General features: G+C 41.9%; 1 protein-coding gene across 3 annotated transcripts in view; it reads left to right on the top strand.

Moving 5' to 3' along the window:
• The window catches only part of Shroom3 (shroom family member 3), a 173,206-nt gene that overhangs the window by 106,380 nt on the left and 48,604 nt on the right, over positions 1-18,222 (top strand). For all 3 annotated transcript variants that reach the window (XM_015499268.2, XM_048784815.1, XM_048784816.1), the window contains exon 2: positions 11,798-11,929. Coding sequence is in view for 1 of the 3 variants with exons in the window: in XM_048784815.1 (XP_048640772.1) it covers positions 11,798-11,929 (132 nt within the window). In the remaining 2 variants the exon portion in view is untranslated. The remainder of the gene's footprint in view (positions 1-11,797; positions 11,930-18,222) is intronic.

Below are 18,222 nucleotides of genomic sequence, written 5' to 3'. Positions count from 1 at the left end.
CCAACAAGATTGCAGGCCAGCAGCTGTCCTTTATTCCACAGAGAGTTCAGTCTGGAGCCTGCGTGTGGAAATGCTCAGCACGTGTTGACGGGGGTCCTCAGAGATTGTTTTCTTGCTTAGGGTTTGTCATTTATGCCCCTCTCCCACCTTCATTCATAGACTATTCAGTACAAGGTACTCTCAAGCCCTCTATATCAACCTCTTCATTTTGCACATGAGAAAATAGCCCAGAACATTTGAGGGACTTGGCCATAGTGATAGGGAGGGCCTGGTGCAGACTTCTTGGCTTTGCTCCAGCACTATTTCTTTTTGTAATAGTGCACATATGTATGGCCACTTTTGGTGTCTGTTTAACCACACTCTTTTTCCTAATATTTTTTGGATTAAAAGAAGGATTACCAGATCTTTTTTTCCTGTCGTTATTTCCACCATGTTGCTATTTGTTCTGTCTTCTCTTTTCTCACCACCAGTAGATATTTCCAGAAGCTCTTTCCTAGAGCTCACTGATACGACTGCACCATGAAGCGTAGTCAGGAGAGGCATATCAGAGGTGTTGGGACATGTCCTATTTGGCGGGTTGTATTTTCTGCACCCATCCCCACCTGCCCTGGCAAACCAACAGCAGTGTGGTCCAGGCAGCATATCAGCAATAGGACTCGACTCTGGGAAGACAGCAGTCCTCATTCCGAAGGCACAGGAGAGACCATTGCAGGGAGCCCAGTAGGAAGCTGTCCTAATATCCACTGAGCATGTTTTTATTCAACAAATATTTATTGGGCATCATCTCTGGGAAGATAACTAAACCAGGCCAAGGAAGAAAAGAAAACTCTAAATAAGATTAAGACTACTGCATAGTGGTTAAGAGCATAGGCTTTGCCATCAGCCACATCCAGATTCAAATTCTCCAGCAGAACTTCCTCTGCTTCTCTGACTCTCCTTATCTGTTAAGTGAGGAGGTCATAGCATAAAGGGACCTGCCTTGGAGATTAATGGTAAAGAGTGTAAGAATCTGAGTAGGTAAGAGTTTAGCACACAGCCTGCCTGAGTGCATTCCATAAGCTAATTGCAACTTGTGGGACTGCCACTTTGATATCTGTCCTCAATGAGGCAAATGACTGGGGAAGCAAGCATATATACAATATATACAGACAACAAACGGGGAATGAAGGGAGTGGGTGTGCAGAGTTTTGACTGCACTGTCCCGGTCTTGTGGACTCTCTTTCCCCAGCACTTATGGTTTGTAGGTTTGGGATTTGTTTAGTTATTTTGCCTGTCTGTCCTTTAATTTATACCTTCACAGGAGGAGAAATTGCATCTGTTTTGCCATCACTGCAAGTCTAGTGTCTAATTTGATGTGTGTTCCAAGGTTGGTGCTTAGTGACCATTGACTGAGTAGATGATTGGGCTTGGTACAGAAGTGCCCGGCCCAGGCTTTCAGTGTGACACCTCTACTTCAACATGTGCTGCATCATTTCAGCAGTGTGACCAGTGTGAGGAAGTTCTAAGGGCAGGGATACAGTCTGGGTGTCCCATAGGTATAAGGGAGACCTTCACATTCTGTCCTCGTTTCTGTAGATCCAGGAGTGGTTGGGCTTGGAAAGAGGAGTCCCATCTGAATTTCAGTAACTCTCTACTTCTTCTGAAGCTTTCCCTTTAAAAAAAGTTTGTGATATTAAACGCTTGCCACCTTTGTCAAAAGACTTTTAGGGTTGTAGGTTCAAAGGTAGTATAAAATAGAGCACACAGAAATTGGAGTTAAGGACCCTGCTTTGCCAGTTGTATGATTTACAAATCCTGATTTCAAGCAAATAACTGATTTTCTATGAAACTGTGTCTGTGTCTGTCAATTGAGAGTCTATAATACCTGCTCTATGTGACCTTTAGGATTATTGAGGTTCAAATGGAATAATTATGGGAAAATGCTTTACAAGCTATAATACCTGATATTAAAGTGAAGAACTGTGATTCACTGGGGAGATCTGCTCTTTGGGGAAACTGCATGTTACCATTGGCTAATGGAGAGCCAAGGTAGGAGAAGGCGCCTGGAGCGTTCCTCTCCCTGTAGTCACCTGGTTTTCTAGAAACCCTGCTTCCTCCTCCACTAAGAATTTCCTGTGGTTGCTGGAGCTTCCCAAGTAAACCCCTCTACCAGTGTGAGGTTTTTTTACTACCTGGGTTTGCTCTCAGGATAGGTGCACCCACCTTCATCTCCTAGAGAAGATTTTCCTTTAAAAGTATGGAGAAAGCTGGGCACAGTGGTGCATGCCTATAATCCCAGAAACTCGGGAGGCTGAGGCAGGAAGATCTCAAGTTTCAGACCAGCCTTAGCAATTTAGTGAGACCTTCAGCAACTTTGTGAACCCTGTCTCAAAATTAAAAAAAAAAAAAAATTAAAAAGGGTTGGGGATGTGGCTCAGTTATAAAGTGCCTCTGGATTCAATCCCCAGTACAAAAAAAATAAATAAATAAAATATGGAGAAAATTACACTGGGCATGGTGGCACAAGCTTGGAATCCCCTTGACTCTAGAGGCTGAGACAGGGGGCTCACAAGTTCAAGGCCAGCCTGGGAAACTTAGAAAGACCCTGTCTCAAAATCAACAAATAAAGAATACATAGGGATATAACTCAGTGGTAAAGCACCCTGGGTTCAATACCCAGTACCACAAAAAAAAAAAAAAAAAGAAGAAGAAAAGAATAAAAAGAAATTTGACCTTTAGACTCATTTTAGTCAGAAAAAATTAAGCTAATGTTATGTTTTCTGAACATTAAAATAACACATGTTAATTATAAATAAGTTGGAAGATCTAGAAAAAGTGAAGAAAAATATCACTTAATCCTATCACCTAACTGACTATATTTGGTATATTTGCTGGTGTTGGTTTCATGCACATCTTTTTGTCTTATGAATAACAAAAGGATGATGTGCAGCAAATAACAGGTATATGTAGTTGGAGTGTGGCTAGTATCTAAGAGAAAAGTATTCAAAGCCCAGTGATCTTAATAGAATTTAAGGAGATGTGCAGTAGAGAGGGCATGACCTTCAGCCATACATCTTCCTCTGACTTTTTACTTTTGCTTTTTGTTTTACTCTGTAAAATGGGGCTCATCACTACCTCAAATGGTAAGCCCAGCTCTGCTACTATTTTTAAAACATAGTATCTGGTGCATACCATGCACTATAATTTGTATCTAGAACAGCCTCTATTGGTCAATATGTTAAATCTTGTTCCCCAGCTTATCCCTACTGAGAGTTGTGACAATTTTAAGAGATGGAGCCTAGTGAGAAGTCTTCAGTGCATGGGGACTTGGCTTTGAAGAGGATAGTGGGACCCTGGCCCTTTTTTCTTTTTCTCTTTTGCTTCTTGGCCGTGAGGTTAGTGATTTTATTCTGCCACAGGCTCCTGCCACACTGTGCCACAATAGTCCCAAAGCGATAGGGCCAATCAACCATGGACTGAAATGTCTAACACACACGTACCCAATAAACATGAGCTTCCGTTCAGTGAATGAGAAGTTAACGTGGGCTGGTGGAGGTATTCAGTGGTTAGCACACTTGTGTAGCATGCACAGGCCCTTTGATCCCCAGCACTAGGGGAAACAAGTTAACATTTATTGTCCTTTTAAGAACCAGACAGTATTATAAGTTCTTTACACATATGAATTCATTCACAAGTATACTTTGATGAGGGTGCTGTTGTTATCCTTATTTTGTAGGGGAGGAAACAGGCACAAGGTTAAGTGACCTGCCTAAGATTAGACACCTGCAAGGTGGTAGAGCCAGAATAGGAGCCCAAGCAGCTGGTTGAAGAATCCATGTCATCCATATACATTTCATTATTGTGTATTTCAAGCTCTAGGGGCTACAAACCCTAGCAAAGGTGTCATGAGTTAATAAGCTCTTGAATGGGGGCCCTTGGTTTTCTAATCCATTTGCCCTGGAATAGCTATATTGAAGCACTCAGTGGCTAGAGGGATTGCAGTCAAAAGTAAACCTGACGCAGATTAATATTTGTTAGGTAGGTTAAAAAATTGGGCTAGTCATTCGGCTTTTTTCCCTATCCACCTTTTCCTGTTTTTATGCAAGGTTGAAATGGAGGTCATTGGCTAAGATTTAGAGATAGCTAAGCTTATGGTTTCAGATTCAGAAACAGGCTGAGTGCCAAGTGGTATAAATGGTACGCACGGATCCGTTTGAGAAGTTTCAAGAGGAAATCAAGTGAGAAGCAGCAGCCAGGGCAGGTGCAAGTGGACACAGTTCTGAGACATAAAAGCACATCTGTGCATGGCTGAAGGGCTCTGTTTGGCCCTCTTGTGATGAATCAGGCCCGAGGTGGGTAAGCAAAAAAGACAGAAGGGGTCTTCAAATACAAGTGACCTTTCTATGATTAAAACACTAGGTAGAAGACAGGCCCGAGGGCCTGCAGAATGAGCTTCCTTGATTGTAAGGAATGATTAGAAAAGCAAAAAAGGAGAGTAATGAAGGGACAATGAACCAGAAGGTTAAGTCTCAAATATACAGCTAGCAAAATGTCAGTAAAGAGAACAAGGGGGCCTTTAGAGAAAGGGCAATTCATGAGAATGTTTGTGAGACCTGTGCTAAAATGGTCAGTCATTCAAAAATGAAGAGCAGCTATGTTTGTCTGAGAACAGAAATCTGTACCCAAGGGTATCGCTTCTTAAAATCTTCCTCCAGACACTGAATAAGTCTAGCACTCAGATCTTGTCCGTGTTCTGGAACTTCTAGGGGAAAAGTACAGGGGAACCTATGGCAGTGACTTGCTGCCCAAGGGAAAGCGGGTGGATGATAGAATGGAGAGACAATAATAAGGGCAGCTTTGGGCCTGAAGGAGATGGAGCAGAATAAATAGAAAACTAGACACATGGAAAACCAAGACTCTGGTTTTTAATAAGGCAAATTGTCATGAGAACAAGTCTACACATAGACCCAGCCTAAATCCAAAGGAATTTCTCCAAAGGGCTCTGAGGACAAATTAGCCCTGCATAAAGGTACACTGCCTGCTTAATCACAAAAAGCCATCCAATTCTTCCAAACATAGATAAGGCAACAAAACTTTGGGGAGCCTTGCCAGCTGCTTGTTGAAAGGCTTGGCCTCCATCCCCCAGTCCTGATCTTCTCCATCCCAAGGAAGGCTGCCACCAATGAGATGGATCAGAAGTTAGGGCTGGATTTTATTTTCACAAAGAAATTAACATGCGGCTTCTTATAAAGTGACTAGAAAAGAAAAGTTTAAGAGTCTGGAGCTTCATTTTGGATCATTACACAAATATTCCCTTTACAATCTCCTATGCCTTAGTGAACAAACATGTATTGTGTGCCACTTGAGCCACTTGACTCTGGGTGGATAGTGGATTAAAAAAGAGCTTAAAAATTTCCGCCAGATGTGGACCGTGACCTGGCTGAGCTTACTTTCTTGATGATGTGGACAGCATACAAGTGAATGATTTCATGCAGTGATAAGCGTAATGAAGGGAGAGATCAGGTGCTGGAAGGAGAATATTTGCATCAGATTAAGGAGGCCTCAGAGGAGCTGTTTTACTTGGGACCAGACAGCTAAGCAGTAACCAGCCTAGTGATGAATTGGAAGAAAATGTTCCACGTAGAGAGGAAAACATGTGTGAAAGCAGAGAGCTTGGTGGGTTTGGGGAACTTCTAGGGATGCTGGTGAGATTAGGGCATGGGGAAAGGAAGAAGTTGAAGGATGGGCAGGACCAGCCCACTCTAGGCCTCGCAGGCCAAGTTAGGAAACTTGGGTTTTATCCAAAGTGCAGAAGGAAGCTACAGGATTTAATTAGAGAAGACACCATCCATTTATGTTCTTAACAGGTTGTGCTAGCTGTAGGGTACTAAAATAGAAATGGGAGGCCAGCAAGGAAGCTGTTTCCTGCTGGATAAAACACAACAGAAAGGAAGAAGTGGCTGATCCCAACAGATCAGAGGACAAAATAGAAAATTTAACCTCAACAGAAACCAGCAACTTAAGGGTTCTAGAGAGACCAGTCCAAGAGCTACACTTTTACTCCAGCTTTTCCTGTCCTTCCCTAATTTTTATAGTGTTCAAATGAGCCATAGGAACAGGGTGATTTGGAACTTCATCGTCTTTTATTGGCTGAAACTCAGTTCAGAAAGCAGTTAATGGATTCCATTAAAATACCACATAGTGAGTTGGGGATATGGCTCAGTTGGTAGAGTGCTTGCCTTACATGCACAAGGCCTGGGTTCAATCCCCAGCACCACACACACACACACACACACACACACACACAAAATACAAAGCAAAACAATACCACCTAGTAAGGCAGTCAGTGTATATTCAGGAGTTATGAATATTGGGGGGGGGCGGGATGTACTTATTATCAGAAATGGAAATATGTAGGTGGTTCACCTGAATTTCTTGTTTCTTAATTATCTGGGGGAAAGAAAGATGATGCAATGGATCCTTGTGATTGCAGATCATAATGATTTTTTTTTAAGCCCTACTAACCCTCCTGAGGGCAGCATAGGTTCCTAGTTCATCCCATGTAATTGTGATACCATGGTATTGAGACAGGAGACCACAAGAGACAACATAAAATAGCCCTAAGAAAATTCTCATTTGTTTTACCAACAGGTTGTAAATTGTTGGTAAAATGTTTGTCCCATCATCCCAGATGTGGGACTGCCGCAGTTCGTTCGGCAAAATAACCGGGGGGTGACGAACTACTTGTGTACGTTGATACAGCAGGAGTAGGAGCCGTTTATTGCAGGACAGGAGCAGTATTTATACATTCCACACAGCTTATCTAATTAGCATAAACTAGATACATCAGTCAACCAATCAGGAATCTCCACACTTAATGGCTCGCTTTTGTTACTTCTCAAACCACTCCCTCTGGCATTTTGCCAGGCACCATCCAGACTTGTTTACGAACTCTAACATTCCCCTGGCAAAATGCCAGGTGTTATTTTGACTTGTTCACAGACTCCAACATTTCCCCCTTTTGTTTAATTTAAATAACGACCATAGTGGTTTTTACAGAAACACCATAAATAACCTGCTACAAACAGAAGGGGAGGATACAAAATGCCACAATACCAAGCCAATTGATGGCTCCATGCAAGAAGCCCTTGGAAAAATTATACAAGCAATGACACCATTAGCAAAGATACCGAGTTACAATTTGTTGTAGATTACAGTTTGTTGTCTCAGTCCAGGTAAAGCAGTGTCTCAATAGATTAACTCACAGTCCAGGTAAATCACAGTCCAGGTAAGTTCTGCAGGCAGCTAACTTACAAAAACTTAAATCAATCAAGACATAGACCTGTAACTTATGGATAACTTTGAAATAATTACTACGTTTACAGAATTGAAAGCTTGGGACCTAGCGGGTTAAAAGGAGATATGAAGGAAGAAAGATCACAGATCTGTTGAGCATTTAATGGTACTTCATTCATTCAACAAATATTGTCTGAGCCTCTCTCTCTGCCAGGCACCACACTGGCGTACCTGTCTTTGTTGAGGAGGGGAGGAGGGACCTGCAAGCAGAGAAGTAGAAGACAGTGTAAATCGCACTTTGGTGTGAGCACCTTGCAGCTAGGCAGGTGAGGTGGCTGCTTAGTCAGTGAAAGGCTCTACAGAGGAAATGATGTCCCAGCTGAAACCTGAGGGGCAGTGTGGCTGGCCAGGGAAGGGCAGCATCTTCAGTGACCTAGAAGTGGCCCAGCAGCGCTGGAGACCTTATGTTTTATTCCAGCAATTTTTATTAGAAGTGATTTTATTGATTCTAAGGTTTCTGTAGGGTATATTTTAAAGCTCATTTGGTAATATGTTTAGTGAATGGCCCCATCACCACCAGATCTGGGTTAGCGATTAATTCTAAGGCCTACAGAATTTATGGCATAAACTGAAAATTTTTGAAACTGCTAACCTGAAAGAAGAGGAGTGGTTTTCAGTGTTTTTAGTCCCAAGTGTGAATTCATGTGTCCTTTAAGCCAAGATACAAAATCTCTATATCTCAGTTTGTCTGGAAAATTGATCTTTAAAAAAAGATGTCATTCAGCTGGGAGCAGTGGTGCAGACCTGTAACTGTAGCAATTCAGGAGGCTAAGGCAGGAGGATCACAAGTTTGAGGCCAGCCTTAGCAAGTTAGTGAGACCTTGTCTCAAAATAAAAAATAAAAAGGAATGGGGATGTAGTTCAGTGGTAGGTAAAGCACCTGGACTTCAATCCCCAGTATTACCCATACCCCCAACCTCATTCATTCTCTCCTTCTTAAAGAAGTTCTAGGACTCGGGAGGGCACACATATCCATTTGTGAGGAAGGTGGGGAACAGTCTGCCTGAGGCACCATTGGGACACCCTTCCTTGATGAGATCAACACCCTGCAGACTGTCATTTCCAGCCTGCCCTGAGGCAGGGAGTTAACATAGCAACCTGCAGTGGGTGGGGAATTGGAGTTTCATATGCTGATGGATGTTCCTGTACAAGATAAGGCAGGCGGAGAGAAGGGCACAGTGAATGCAAGACCATCTCCTACCCTAATTCATTACAGGATTTCTTTTCACTAGAACATATAAATTTAAACATGTTTATTTGTCATCCAGATATTCCAAAAGAGTTTAAGGTAGAATAAATGTGCTCTGGATACTGGTGATTCTTCCAGTGCTCTCTCCAGCCTGATGCTTCCTTTGTGAGATGCATCTTCCAAGTTGCATACCCTGATTCTTGGTCCTCTGTCTGGCTTCAGAACCAGCCTATCTCAGGCCTGATAATGAGGGAGGCTGCTATGACTTAGCCTGGGGGTTGCAATCAAGTGGATTCCATGACTCTCACCCCCCCCACACCCCCAGGTGCCCACATGAGCTGGTCCTCTGTAGTCAATAGCCATAGCACTCTATGACTTTGGGAGTGGGAGGCACTGCTGGGGGTGGAGACAAATCATGTGTTGAAAATCCTTTAAAAGATGGGACAATTTTGTGTTCTTCTTGCTCTCATCCCTTACCCATGTGTCTGCTCTTCCTGCCAGACCTTCACTGTGACAGCCAGAACCCCTAGACCTCTGTCTGTGGGTGCATCCCTGGAAGGTGAAGTGGGAGGCTTAAGCTATTGTGCAGAAAGGACAGAGTCAACAATTGTGGTTTAGACAAAAAATGAGGAAGTTATCAAATACCACAAAGGCCCTGTGATAGCTCATTCTAGGCCCTGATTGTTTTCTCCCAATAAAGGGCATTAGACTTGGAAAGGAAAACCCTTCACCTTGCTGGTAGGGGTTGGTCCTTAGAGTACACTGTTTACATTCTTATGTTCTTTACATTCAGACATTATGGGTGGTGAGAGATCTTTAAATTTACTTTCTCCCTCAATTTAAGCCAAGTGGCTATTGGGGTTGGTACCTGGGTGGATTGTGTGAGAATTCCTGGTTGAGGACTACAGAATAAATTCTGCAAAAGGTATTGTTGGCTAAAGCTTTTCTAATCTTCCTAGAATAAATTAGGGATTTTTAGGTAAACCATTTTACATAACATCTTAGTTAAACAGAGCTCTAAAATGAAGATACTATGGTAAGACAATAATGAAAAAAGTTTATTAAGCACAGACCATGTGTGGGCAGTATGCTAGAGAGTTAAAATATATTATCTAGAAATTTTATAGCAAGACAGGTATAGTAATAATGGCTAATTTACTGAGGGCTTAATGTGTCAGGCTCTGCTGTAAATGTTTGATGGAATTATTTGTTTCTCAACAACCCTATGAAAGAAGATATTCCTTTGTACCCATGTCATAGATAAAAGATCCAAAGCATAGAGAGGACAGAATCATAGAGCTAGACAAACTCTAGAGCCATGCCTCCAATCATTGTGCACACAGTCTCTTATTTTTTATGTTACTACAGATGAGGAGCCTGAGGCTCTGAGTTTACTTGCCCAATGTAATTTAGGTCATAAGTGACATAATCTTAACCAAGTCTTCAGATTTTAAGTCTAGAATTATATTGACTATGTTAAAGCCAAGAATCCTAAACTTGATGAGAAAATAAAGCACAAAAGGAGGTGTAGCACTCACGACTAAGTGTATAAGTCAGTTTTACATTGCTATAATGAAATACCCAAGGTAGGCTAACATTATAAAGAAAAGAGTGATTTAGTACACAGTTCTGGGCCCAAACTAAGATAAGGCAAACCCATTGATGACCCTCTTCCAAGGGTCTTCTTTCTTGTATCATATCCTGGTGGATTATATCATGGCAAGAATGCATGTGAAAGCAAGAGTTAACATAAAACACAAAACAGGAAGTCGGAGAACTTTTCAGGGGTCAGGCATGTTCTTATAACAACTCATTTTCTGGAGAACTACCTTAGTCCCTTCCAGGTACTGGCCTCTGGATGACCTAATAACCTCCCACTAGGCTCCACCTCCTAAAGGTCCTCCCACCATGCTGAGCACCACCTCTGCAACTCATGAGTCCTTGGGGGGTGCACTCAAACCACAGTACTAGGGTAAAGAGGCAAACTTTAGCTTAGAATTGGAAACTTCTTGTTGACCTCCTAGTCATCATCTCCATGCCCTAAAATAAAAAGAGATCCTTTTTATTTGCCTTAGGATTTAAGAAAGAGAGCTCTTTGACTTCCATTCTGTGTTCCAGGAAATATGAGGCCAGATGGACAGGGCTTATTCTTAACAGCTGTTCCCTAATCCCTTCCCCTCTCAGCCAAGGCACATGCAGAGGAGGAGCAGCCTCACCAGTTGGATCTCGGAGGCTTAGAAAAATCCTTGAAGACATAAATTGAAAACACACCACTGTACTCAGCAAACTGAGATGATGACAAAACCCACTTCAAAGGCTGAGGCAGGGGACAGTCTGATAAAGAGGAGGCATCAAGAGTGTTTGGAAAATCAGGACCCGAGGCCATCCTGAGGAGCAGTACGCCTGTTCCCATGGCGGAACACATTGGCGATGTGGGGCTTAAAATTTTTCTCTGACTCCCTGGGAGTGTGGAGGAAAGGACTTAGGGGAATGGTGTTAGGCACTGGGGGTGGGAGGGTGGATTCAAATATTCACACAAAAGCCTCGCCTCCGAGCACAGTGGAATCTAAACAATCTGAAATAGTTCAAGCTCAAGAATTGGCATGTGCTTCTGAGCTGCCACCCACCGAATAAAGCAAAGGCTGTTACACTTGGAGATCGCCCTCCTTAAAGTGAAATTGAGGCAGCAGTCTCTTGGTTTCAGGGGCCCATTTTTTTGACAGTGTGCTTCAGTGAGTCCAAGGTGTTTTTTTTTCTTCTTGGACTTGGATTAAACCCAAGGGCACTTTACCACTGAACTTCACACACCCTCAGTTCCTTTTATTTTGTATTTCGAGACAGAGTCTCACTAAGTTGTTCAGTGGAGACTCAAATTTGTGATTCTCCTGCTTCTGTCTTCTTGAATTGCTGGGATTATTGGAACACACTGGGTCTAAGTTTTCACTCACTTATCAACATTGAATTATAGGACAGTTTATCTTCATAACAGTTGATGTATCTTTCTTCTCCCTGGCTTAGAAGATCTGCTCTCTAAGATGGGAAATATACTTTATTGTGCTATAGAAACATAGACAGGAGAGAAAGAAGACCTTCTGTTGTGGATTTGCCTTCTTGGGGGCAGAGAATTATTAGATGCCAGCTTGGAACGGCACTCAGCTGTTGCCCAGCTCTGGCTCCAGGGTCCATTTTAATGCATTTATATTGGTAGGTTAATTTGTGCTTCTGCCCATGAATACCGTCATGCTCAGCTTCTTATTCTCTTATTTTTGACAGAGATGTGTGTGCAAACTCGGGCCATGTGGATCCTGGTGCCTCTAACTCCTCCAGCCCAGAGCACCTCACCTCTGGCCTCCAGCACAGGAAAACATTGTGGCCAGGAGGGGTTAAACTTCGGCTGAAGCACAGGTAAGAGGCTCAGAGGTCTGTGTTGAACACTGGAGAAATAAGACTCAACTGCTAAAAGAGGAAATTGGGGTCAAGGATGGTAAAGGTGTAGGTTGGTGATTTAAAACTTTTCTTATCTCTAACTGAGGAACATCCCAAGTTTGCAGCTGAACAAAGACTTGTGGCTATTTACCTGTGAGTCAGATTGTGAGAATGGTGAACCTCAGTGCTTCCTGTGTGCGGGGGTGGGGGGGGGGCTTTGCATGGACTTCTTCATTGAGCTGGGCCTGAGGGGCTTGTAGAAGAGCTGTCCACCAGGAGGTGGTGGATCAAATTCAGGCAGTTTGACTGAGTTCACTCTCACTATCCTCTGGCTCCAGTATGGATATAGCGGAGCCTATTTCATAGGACAGCCGTGGAATTCAGTGGGATAAGATATTCAGAGCACTTAGCACAAAGTCCACTCGTAAATGAGAAAGTCCACTCGAAAATTAGAAATATTAGATGATGATTTAGTGCTGCTGTGGGATATTCCATCATTAAAACAAAATATCTGAGATAATTAACTTATTTAAAAAAAAAAAAAAACATTAACCTTGGCTGGCAGTTTGGGAGGTTCTAATTGGAAATCAGGTGGATCCATTGCTTTTAGGCCTCGGGTGGAGATGCCAGATTGCATAAGAAGGGAGCAAATGGTAGAGCAAACTACTCACCTGGTGGCCAGGAAGCCAAGTGGAATTGCATGAGACTAGGGTCCCATGATCCCCTTCAAGGGCACACCCTGCAGTGATGTAAGGACCTCCCTCTAAAGGTTCCACCACCTCCCAGTAGCATCACCCCAGGGACCAAGCTTTTAACACATGGACCTTAGGGGCACATTCAAACATCCAAATGATAGCATGAGGTCATCATTACCAGTATAATTCTCATTGTCACAGATGTGAGCACCAGCTTGAAAGACAGTATAATACAGGGAATAAGATGGAACTTGCAATTTCTCTATCTAGAATTCAAATCCCATTTCTCCCACTTACTATGTAACCACAGGCACATTATTTAAGTGTTCTCTGTTTCCAGTCTGTAGGAGAGCTTAACAACTGATCTACCTCCTAGGGTTGCCAAAAGGATTGAAATGCTGATACACCTAGAGCCCTTAAGATGGGCATGTCATAATGGTTATCATTGTTATCAGTAATCCTCATTTCAATTAGGGGAGTTATTGCATATAGACATGGTGACTTGCATTATCAACAAGTAAACAGTATAAAATTAGATGTATTCCAATCCAAACTTGCATATTTGGACTGTATGTTTAGGATTTGCAAACATACATCGAAGTATTTGTTATATTTTATATAATAAAGCCCTGTATCTGGTGTTTACATTAAGTTTCTTTATAATATTTCACTCAAAGAAAAAAAAATTCAAAGGTGTTTTCAACATGCGATTGGTCTCCAGAAACTAGCTATCTGGTGGACCAAGAGTTAGGCCAGGAATGGGATGAGACTCACAGGGAGAGCCAGCTGGCAGGTTTCTCCTGGGGACAACCTGAAGAAGCAGAAGCTCCAAGGTTATTCCTGTTCCCTTTAGTCTCCTAGCATCTTCAAAGGGCAGAGAATCAAACCTCTTCCTCAGAAGGAGTCCACTGAACTGTGTGGGTTAATCTAGAGTCAGTGCCAAAGTATTCAAGGTCAGAAAGTTGTAGTAGGAAGTTATTCCTCTAACTCTGATTGGTTCTAATCAAGACCCTGAACCAAACCAGGGGTAATGGCACAAGGGATGAGATAGATTTGAGGAAAAAAAAAAAAACAAGAGGCAGAATCAATAGCAGATGAAAATAGGGGAAAGAGAAACATACTTAAAGAGTGAATGCCTGGTTTCTGCTGTGGGGCACTTGGGCTATTTGTAGGGCCATTAGCCAAGACTGGGGAGGCAGAAGGGCAGAGACTGCCTGAGTGTTAATAGCACGAACCACACAGACCTATGTGCTTGAAACAGTTAAAATACTCAAAGTTGAATGAAACACATGAACTGAAATATGAATCTGTTTGGTATTCTTAACACACACACACACACACACACACACACACACACCACAATGTCTTTAAAATCATCAGCATGCTCAAAGCTGGGCAACAGTGCCTTCTATATAAAAGAAGAACATGGTGCAGATGGACAAGCATTTCCCCTTTTAAAAAGCCCTGAGTTAAATGCTGCATCCATCACTCCTGCTCAGATTCTGTAGGCTCGGATTTTATTCTGTTTATATCCTGGGAATTTTTATGTGTTTTATCTCCACAACTGCTGGTGAATTGTAAGCTATTATAATAGTCCACTCTGTAACTTTCCTATCCCGCAGGGGCTGCAACCCAAGTATTGAGATTGTTGGTGGCAGCTATTACTGCAGTGTTCTAAAAATGATTCTGTACTTCCTTCATTCCTTCTGCATTTATTAATTGAAATTCTTCTGTAAGGAAGAACTGTCCCTTCTCTCTCATTTATTTATTCAACTATAAATGTGTGACTGAACTTGGAAATTGGAGATATTCTCATCCAGTTACATTTAGATTGTAAATTCTGTTTGCTTTCTTTTTTACTTTTTATTTTGAAATCATTTTAGATTCACAGCAAAGCTGTAAAAATAGTGTAGAGATTTCCCGGCACCTACCACTCAGCTTTCCCTAATGTTAACATCTTTTATAAAGTTAGTACAAATGCCCAAACTAAGAAGTAAGCATTGGTCATTGGTAATACTACAGGCCTCAGGGCTTCAGAAATTACAGACTTTATTTAAACTTGACCATTGTTTTCCATGAATGTCCTTTTTATTTTAGGATTGTACATTGCATTTGTCGTGTTTCCTTAGTCTCCTCGGATCTGTGCTATTTCTTCAGTCTTTCTGTGGTTTTTATGACGTTGCCATTTTTTTAAAAAGAGAACTGGCCAGTTATTTTGGAGAATGCCTTCAGTTGGGAGGCATCTGATGTTTTCTCACAGTGAGACGGGACATTTGAGGCAGGACTACCACAGAGGTGATATTGTGTCGTAGTGTAGCACACTAGGGGTCATGTGATGGTCATGCTTCATTACTGCTGATGCTGACCTCGATCATTTGGTTATGGTGAAGTCTGCCACGTTTCTCCACTCTGAGGCTGCTGTTTATTCCTTTGCAGTTAATTCCTTTGTGTTGGGAGAGATCATTTTGAGATTATCCAAATGGTTGTTGCCCCTCAAACTTTCTCTGCTAATTTTAGCATCTGTTGGTATTGTCGATGGTAACTATTAATGTCATATTCTAAAAATGGTTCTGTACTTCCTTCATTCCTTCTACATTTATTAATTCTAATTCTTCTGTAAGGAAGAACTGTTCCTTCTGTCTCATTAATATATTTATTCAACCACTAATTTTTATCAGTAAAGACTCCATATTTATTTATTTATTTATTTGGTACCAGGGATTGAACTCGGGGGCACACCACCACTGAGCTACATCCCCAGCCCTATTTTGTATTTTAGAGATAAAGTCTCACTGAGTTGTTTGGCATCTTGCTTTTTGCTGAGACTGGCTTTGAACTCGCAATCCTTCCTCCTCAGCCTCCTGAGCCGCTGGGATTACAGGCGTGCGCCATCCCGCCCAGCTCCATATTTTATTTTATCCCGTGGGTTATGATCTAATACTACTGTTATTTATTTTGTTGCTCAGATGGTTCCAGTTTGGGCCACTTGGAGCTCTTTCAGGATGGCTCTGTTCTAACTTGTTTTGAAACATGGATAGGGATGAGGTGCTGATTTCCTGTTCCTACCTGTGAGCACCTGTGTGTTGCTGTCTTAGATATCTGACAAGGGCTGGGGCGAAAGGTTCAAGTGGACACGACACGGAGGCTGAGACGCTGATCCTGGGGCTGGGAACTGCTGGGATTTCCTAAGGAACCAGATCCAGGCCCCATGGGCCACACACAGAGCTCCTTCTCTATTTATAAAATAGCCAGAAAGTATTTTCTCACTTGTTTATAAAAACAAGGAAAGAGCAAAAGGGCGAAGATCCCTCTTCCCAGGTGTATTCAGGGGCCAGCCAAACACCCAAGTCGCTTGGTTTAGTATTCTCACAGATCTAACCCTGTCTTGCCTTTCCTACTTAGATTCCTGAATCCTCTCTTATGAGATAAATTCTCTCTTTTTCTTATTATCGATAAGAATTCTATAATCTAACTTATCATGGTAGAATCTTCTCCCTAAAATATCAAGCCTCAGGTTAGGGTAGTTCAGTGAATGGTTAAGGAGACAAAATGTTCTGGCTTTCTCCTTGAGATGTCCAAGCCAGTGGTTTACTCCAGAAACCTTTTATTCCTTCCTCACCTTCTATCACAGTTAACACCACCCTTAAAATAACCATGCAGTTTGTTATTAAGCAAAATGACCATGTAGTCTATTATTAAGCAAAATAACTATGCGGTCTGTTAGTAAGCATTTACCCATACATGGTGATAGATTACATGCTCTGTAAAGAAAATCAAGGTGAATGGATGGAATGGATGATAGAAGCTCAGAGTTGGCCCCTCTAATTCCCTCTTAGTTGGGCAGCAAGGTACTTTGTATTCCCTTGTTCAGTTATTCTGTCCCCAGCTGCTTGCTTAGTGTTCTCAGGACAGCGTGCCTTAGGAAGCCTGGGTAAGATATTACAGGACTACTGCTTCAACACCCACAAACGGTTGGAAGTTTGAGGCAGTTAACACATACTTTGGCAAACAGTGGCATTTTCACATGTGGATAAAGGCATGGGGTTTTTTTGAAGAAGATCCTTAAGATGACCCTGATTTCAGTTTGATGCATCTTATCAACCAGTAATTTTCTTTGATTCCCTCCCCCTCCTGCCCACAAACGAGAAATCTGGCATTTCTAAGCCTGTGCTGATTTCCAAGAGGCTGGTTCTCAGGGTGACTTACTAATAAGGGCCACCCTCTCTTTTTCCTTTCATAAAGCAGGGATTGAATTTTAATTGGCCCATTCACAGAGGTGACTTGAAATGAGAGTCCCTCCCACTTACACTGAGCTGGTGAGGTCAGGGCAGTTCAGGCCGGCCAACTGCAAGTGCAGGGAATTGTTGGGAAGCTTTACCACCCAGAGCAGAGAGCAGTAGCTGGGTGAAATGACTTTTTATCTTACTCCTGAATATAACATCAGATTGCCCAGGGGGTTGCTGTCTAGATGTTTCTATTTGCCACAAGGTAAGTCCAGACTGTTAGAGTGAGATTCAGAATCTTTGAGCTCAGGATGCTTAAGTACTGAGCCTTTAACAGGCACCTTTTCAATGCTGTGGTATACCTGTTTATGAAGAAAAATAACCAACTACATGTTCAGTTGAGTCCTGTTTCCCTAAATTGTTGTGAAACTGTTCATTGAGAATCTCCCATGAGTCAGTGTGCTAGCAATTCCTCCCTTACAGTCTGAATTACAGACTGAGTTTACAGTCATGTCTCTCCTGTATGTAAATACAGTCACTCTGTTGCTTGAGATGTAATTATCTATAGTGGCTTTTTATCTCATTCAGATTAGCAAATGCTTTGTGTTCTAACTTCATGGTTTTGGTTCCTCATTTCCTGGGGGAACTTCAGAGTAACTTTGTTTCTTACAGGAAAGGTTATATACCCATGGACTAGAAGCCAAGTTTTTCTCTCTGTTCTCATTGCCAACATTTGTATAAAGAAAAGGAAGTTTTTTATTTTTATTTTTTCATTTACCCTCACTAATCTTTCTCTGACGCTCTTCCTTTTTTTTTTTTTTTATGTAGACCTGTATCATTTTCCATGTCTCTAAAAAACTCTTGATGTTTGTTTCTAGACAGGTTTACTAGCAACAAATTCATCAACTTTTGTTTGTCTGACCAAGTCTTTATTTCTCCTTCACTCTGGAGGGTAATTTCACAAGGTACAGAAATCTAGGTTGGTTAGTTTTTTTTTCCCCCCTCAACATTTTAAATATTTCACAACACTTTTCTTGCTTGTGTGGTTTCAGAGAAATTAGATGTAATTCTTATCTTTGCTCCTCCACAGGTAAACTGTTTTGTCCTCTGGCTTTTTTTTTTTTTTTGGTTCTAGAATGGAACCCACGATGTTCTACAGTGAGTTACGAGTTATATCCCTAGCCCTTTTGATTTTTTGAGACAAGGTCTCATTAAGTAGCGGCAGCCTGGCTCTGAACTTGTGATCCTCCTGCCTCAGCCTTGTGAGTTGCTGGGGTTACAGGCCCACACTTCTGTGCCTAGAAAGGCTTTTTTCTTTATCTATGATTTTATATATATATATATATATATATAT

The sequence above is a fragment of the Marmota marmota genome, unplaced genomic scaffold (genome assembly GCF_001458135.2).
Source record: "Marmota marmota marmota unplaced genomic scaffold, marMar, whole genome shotgun sequence".
NCBI lineage: Eukaryota > Metazoa > Chordata > Mammalia > Rodentia > Sciuridae > Marmota > Marmota marmota.
This window is presented reverse-complemented; position numbering and strand designations above follow the sequence as displayed.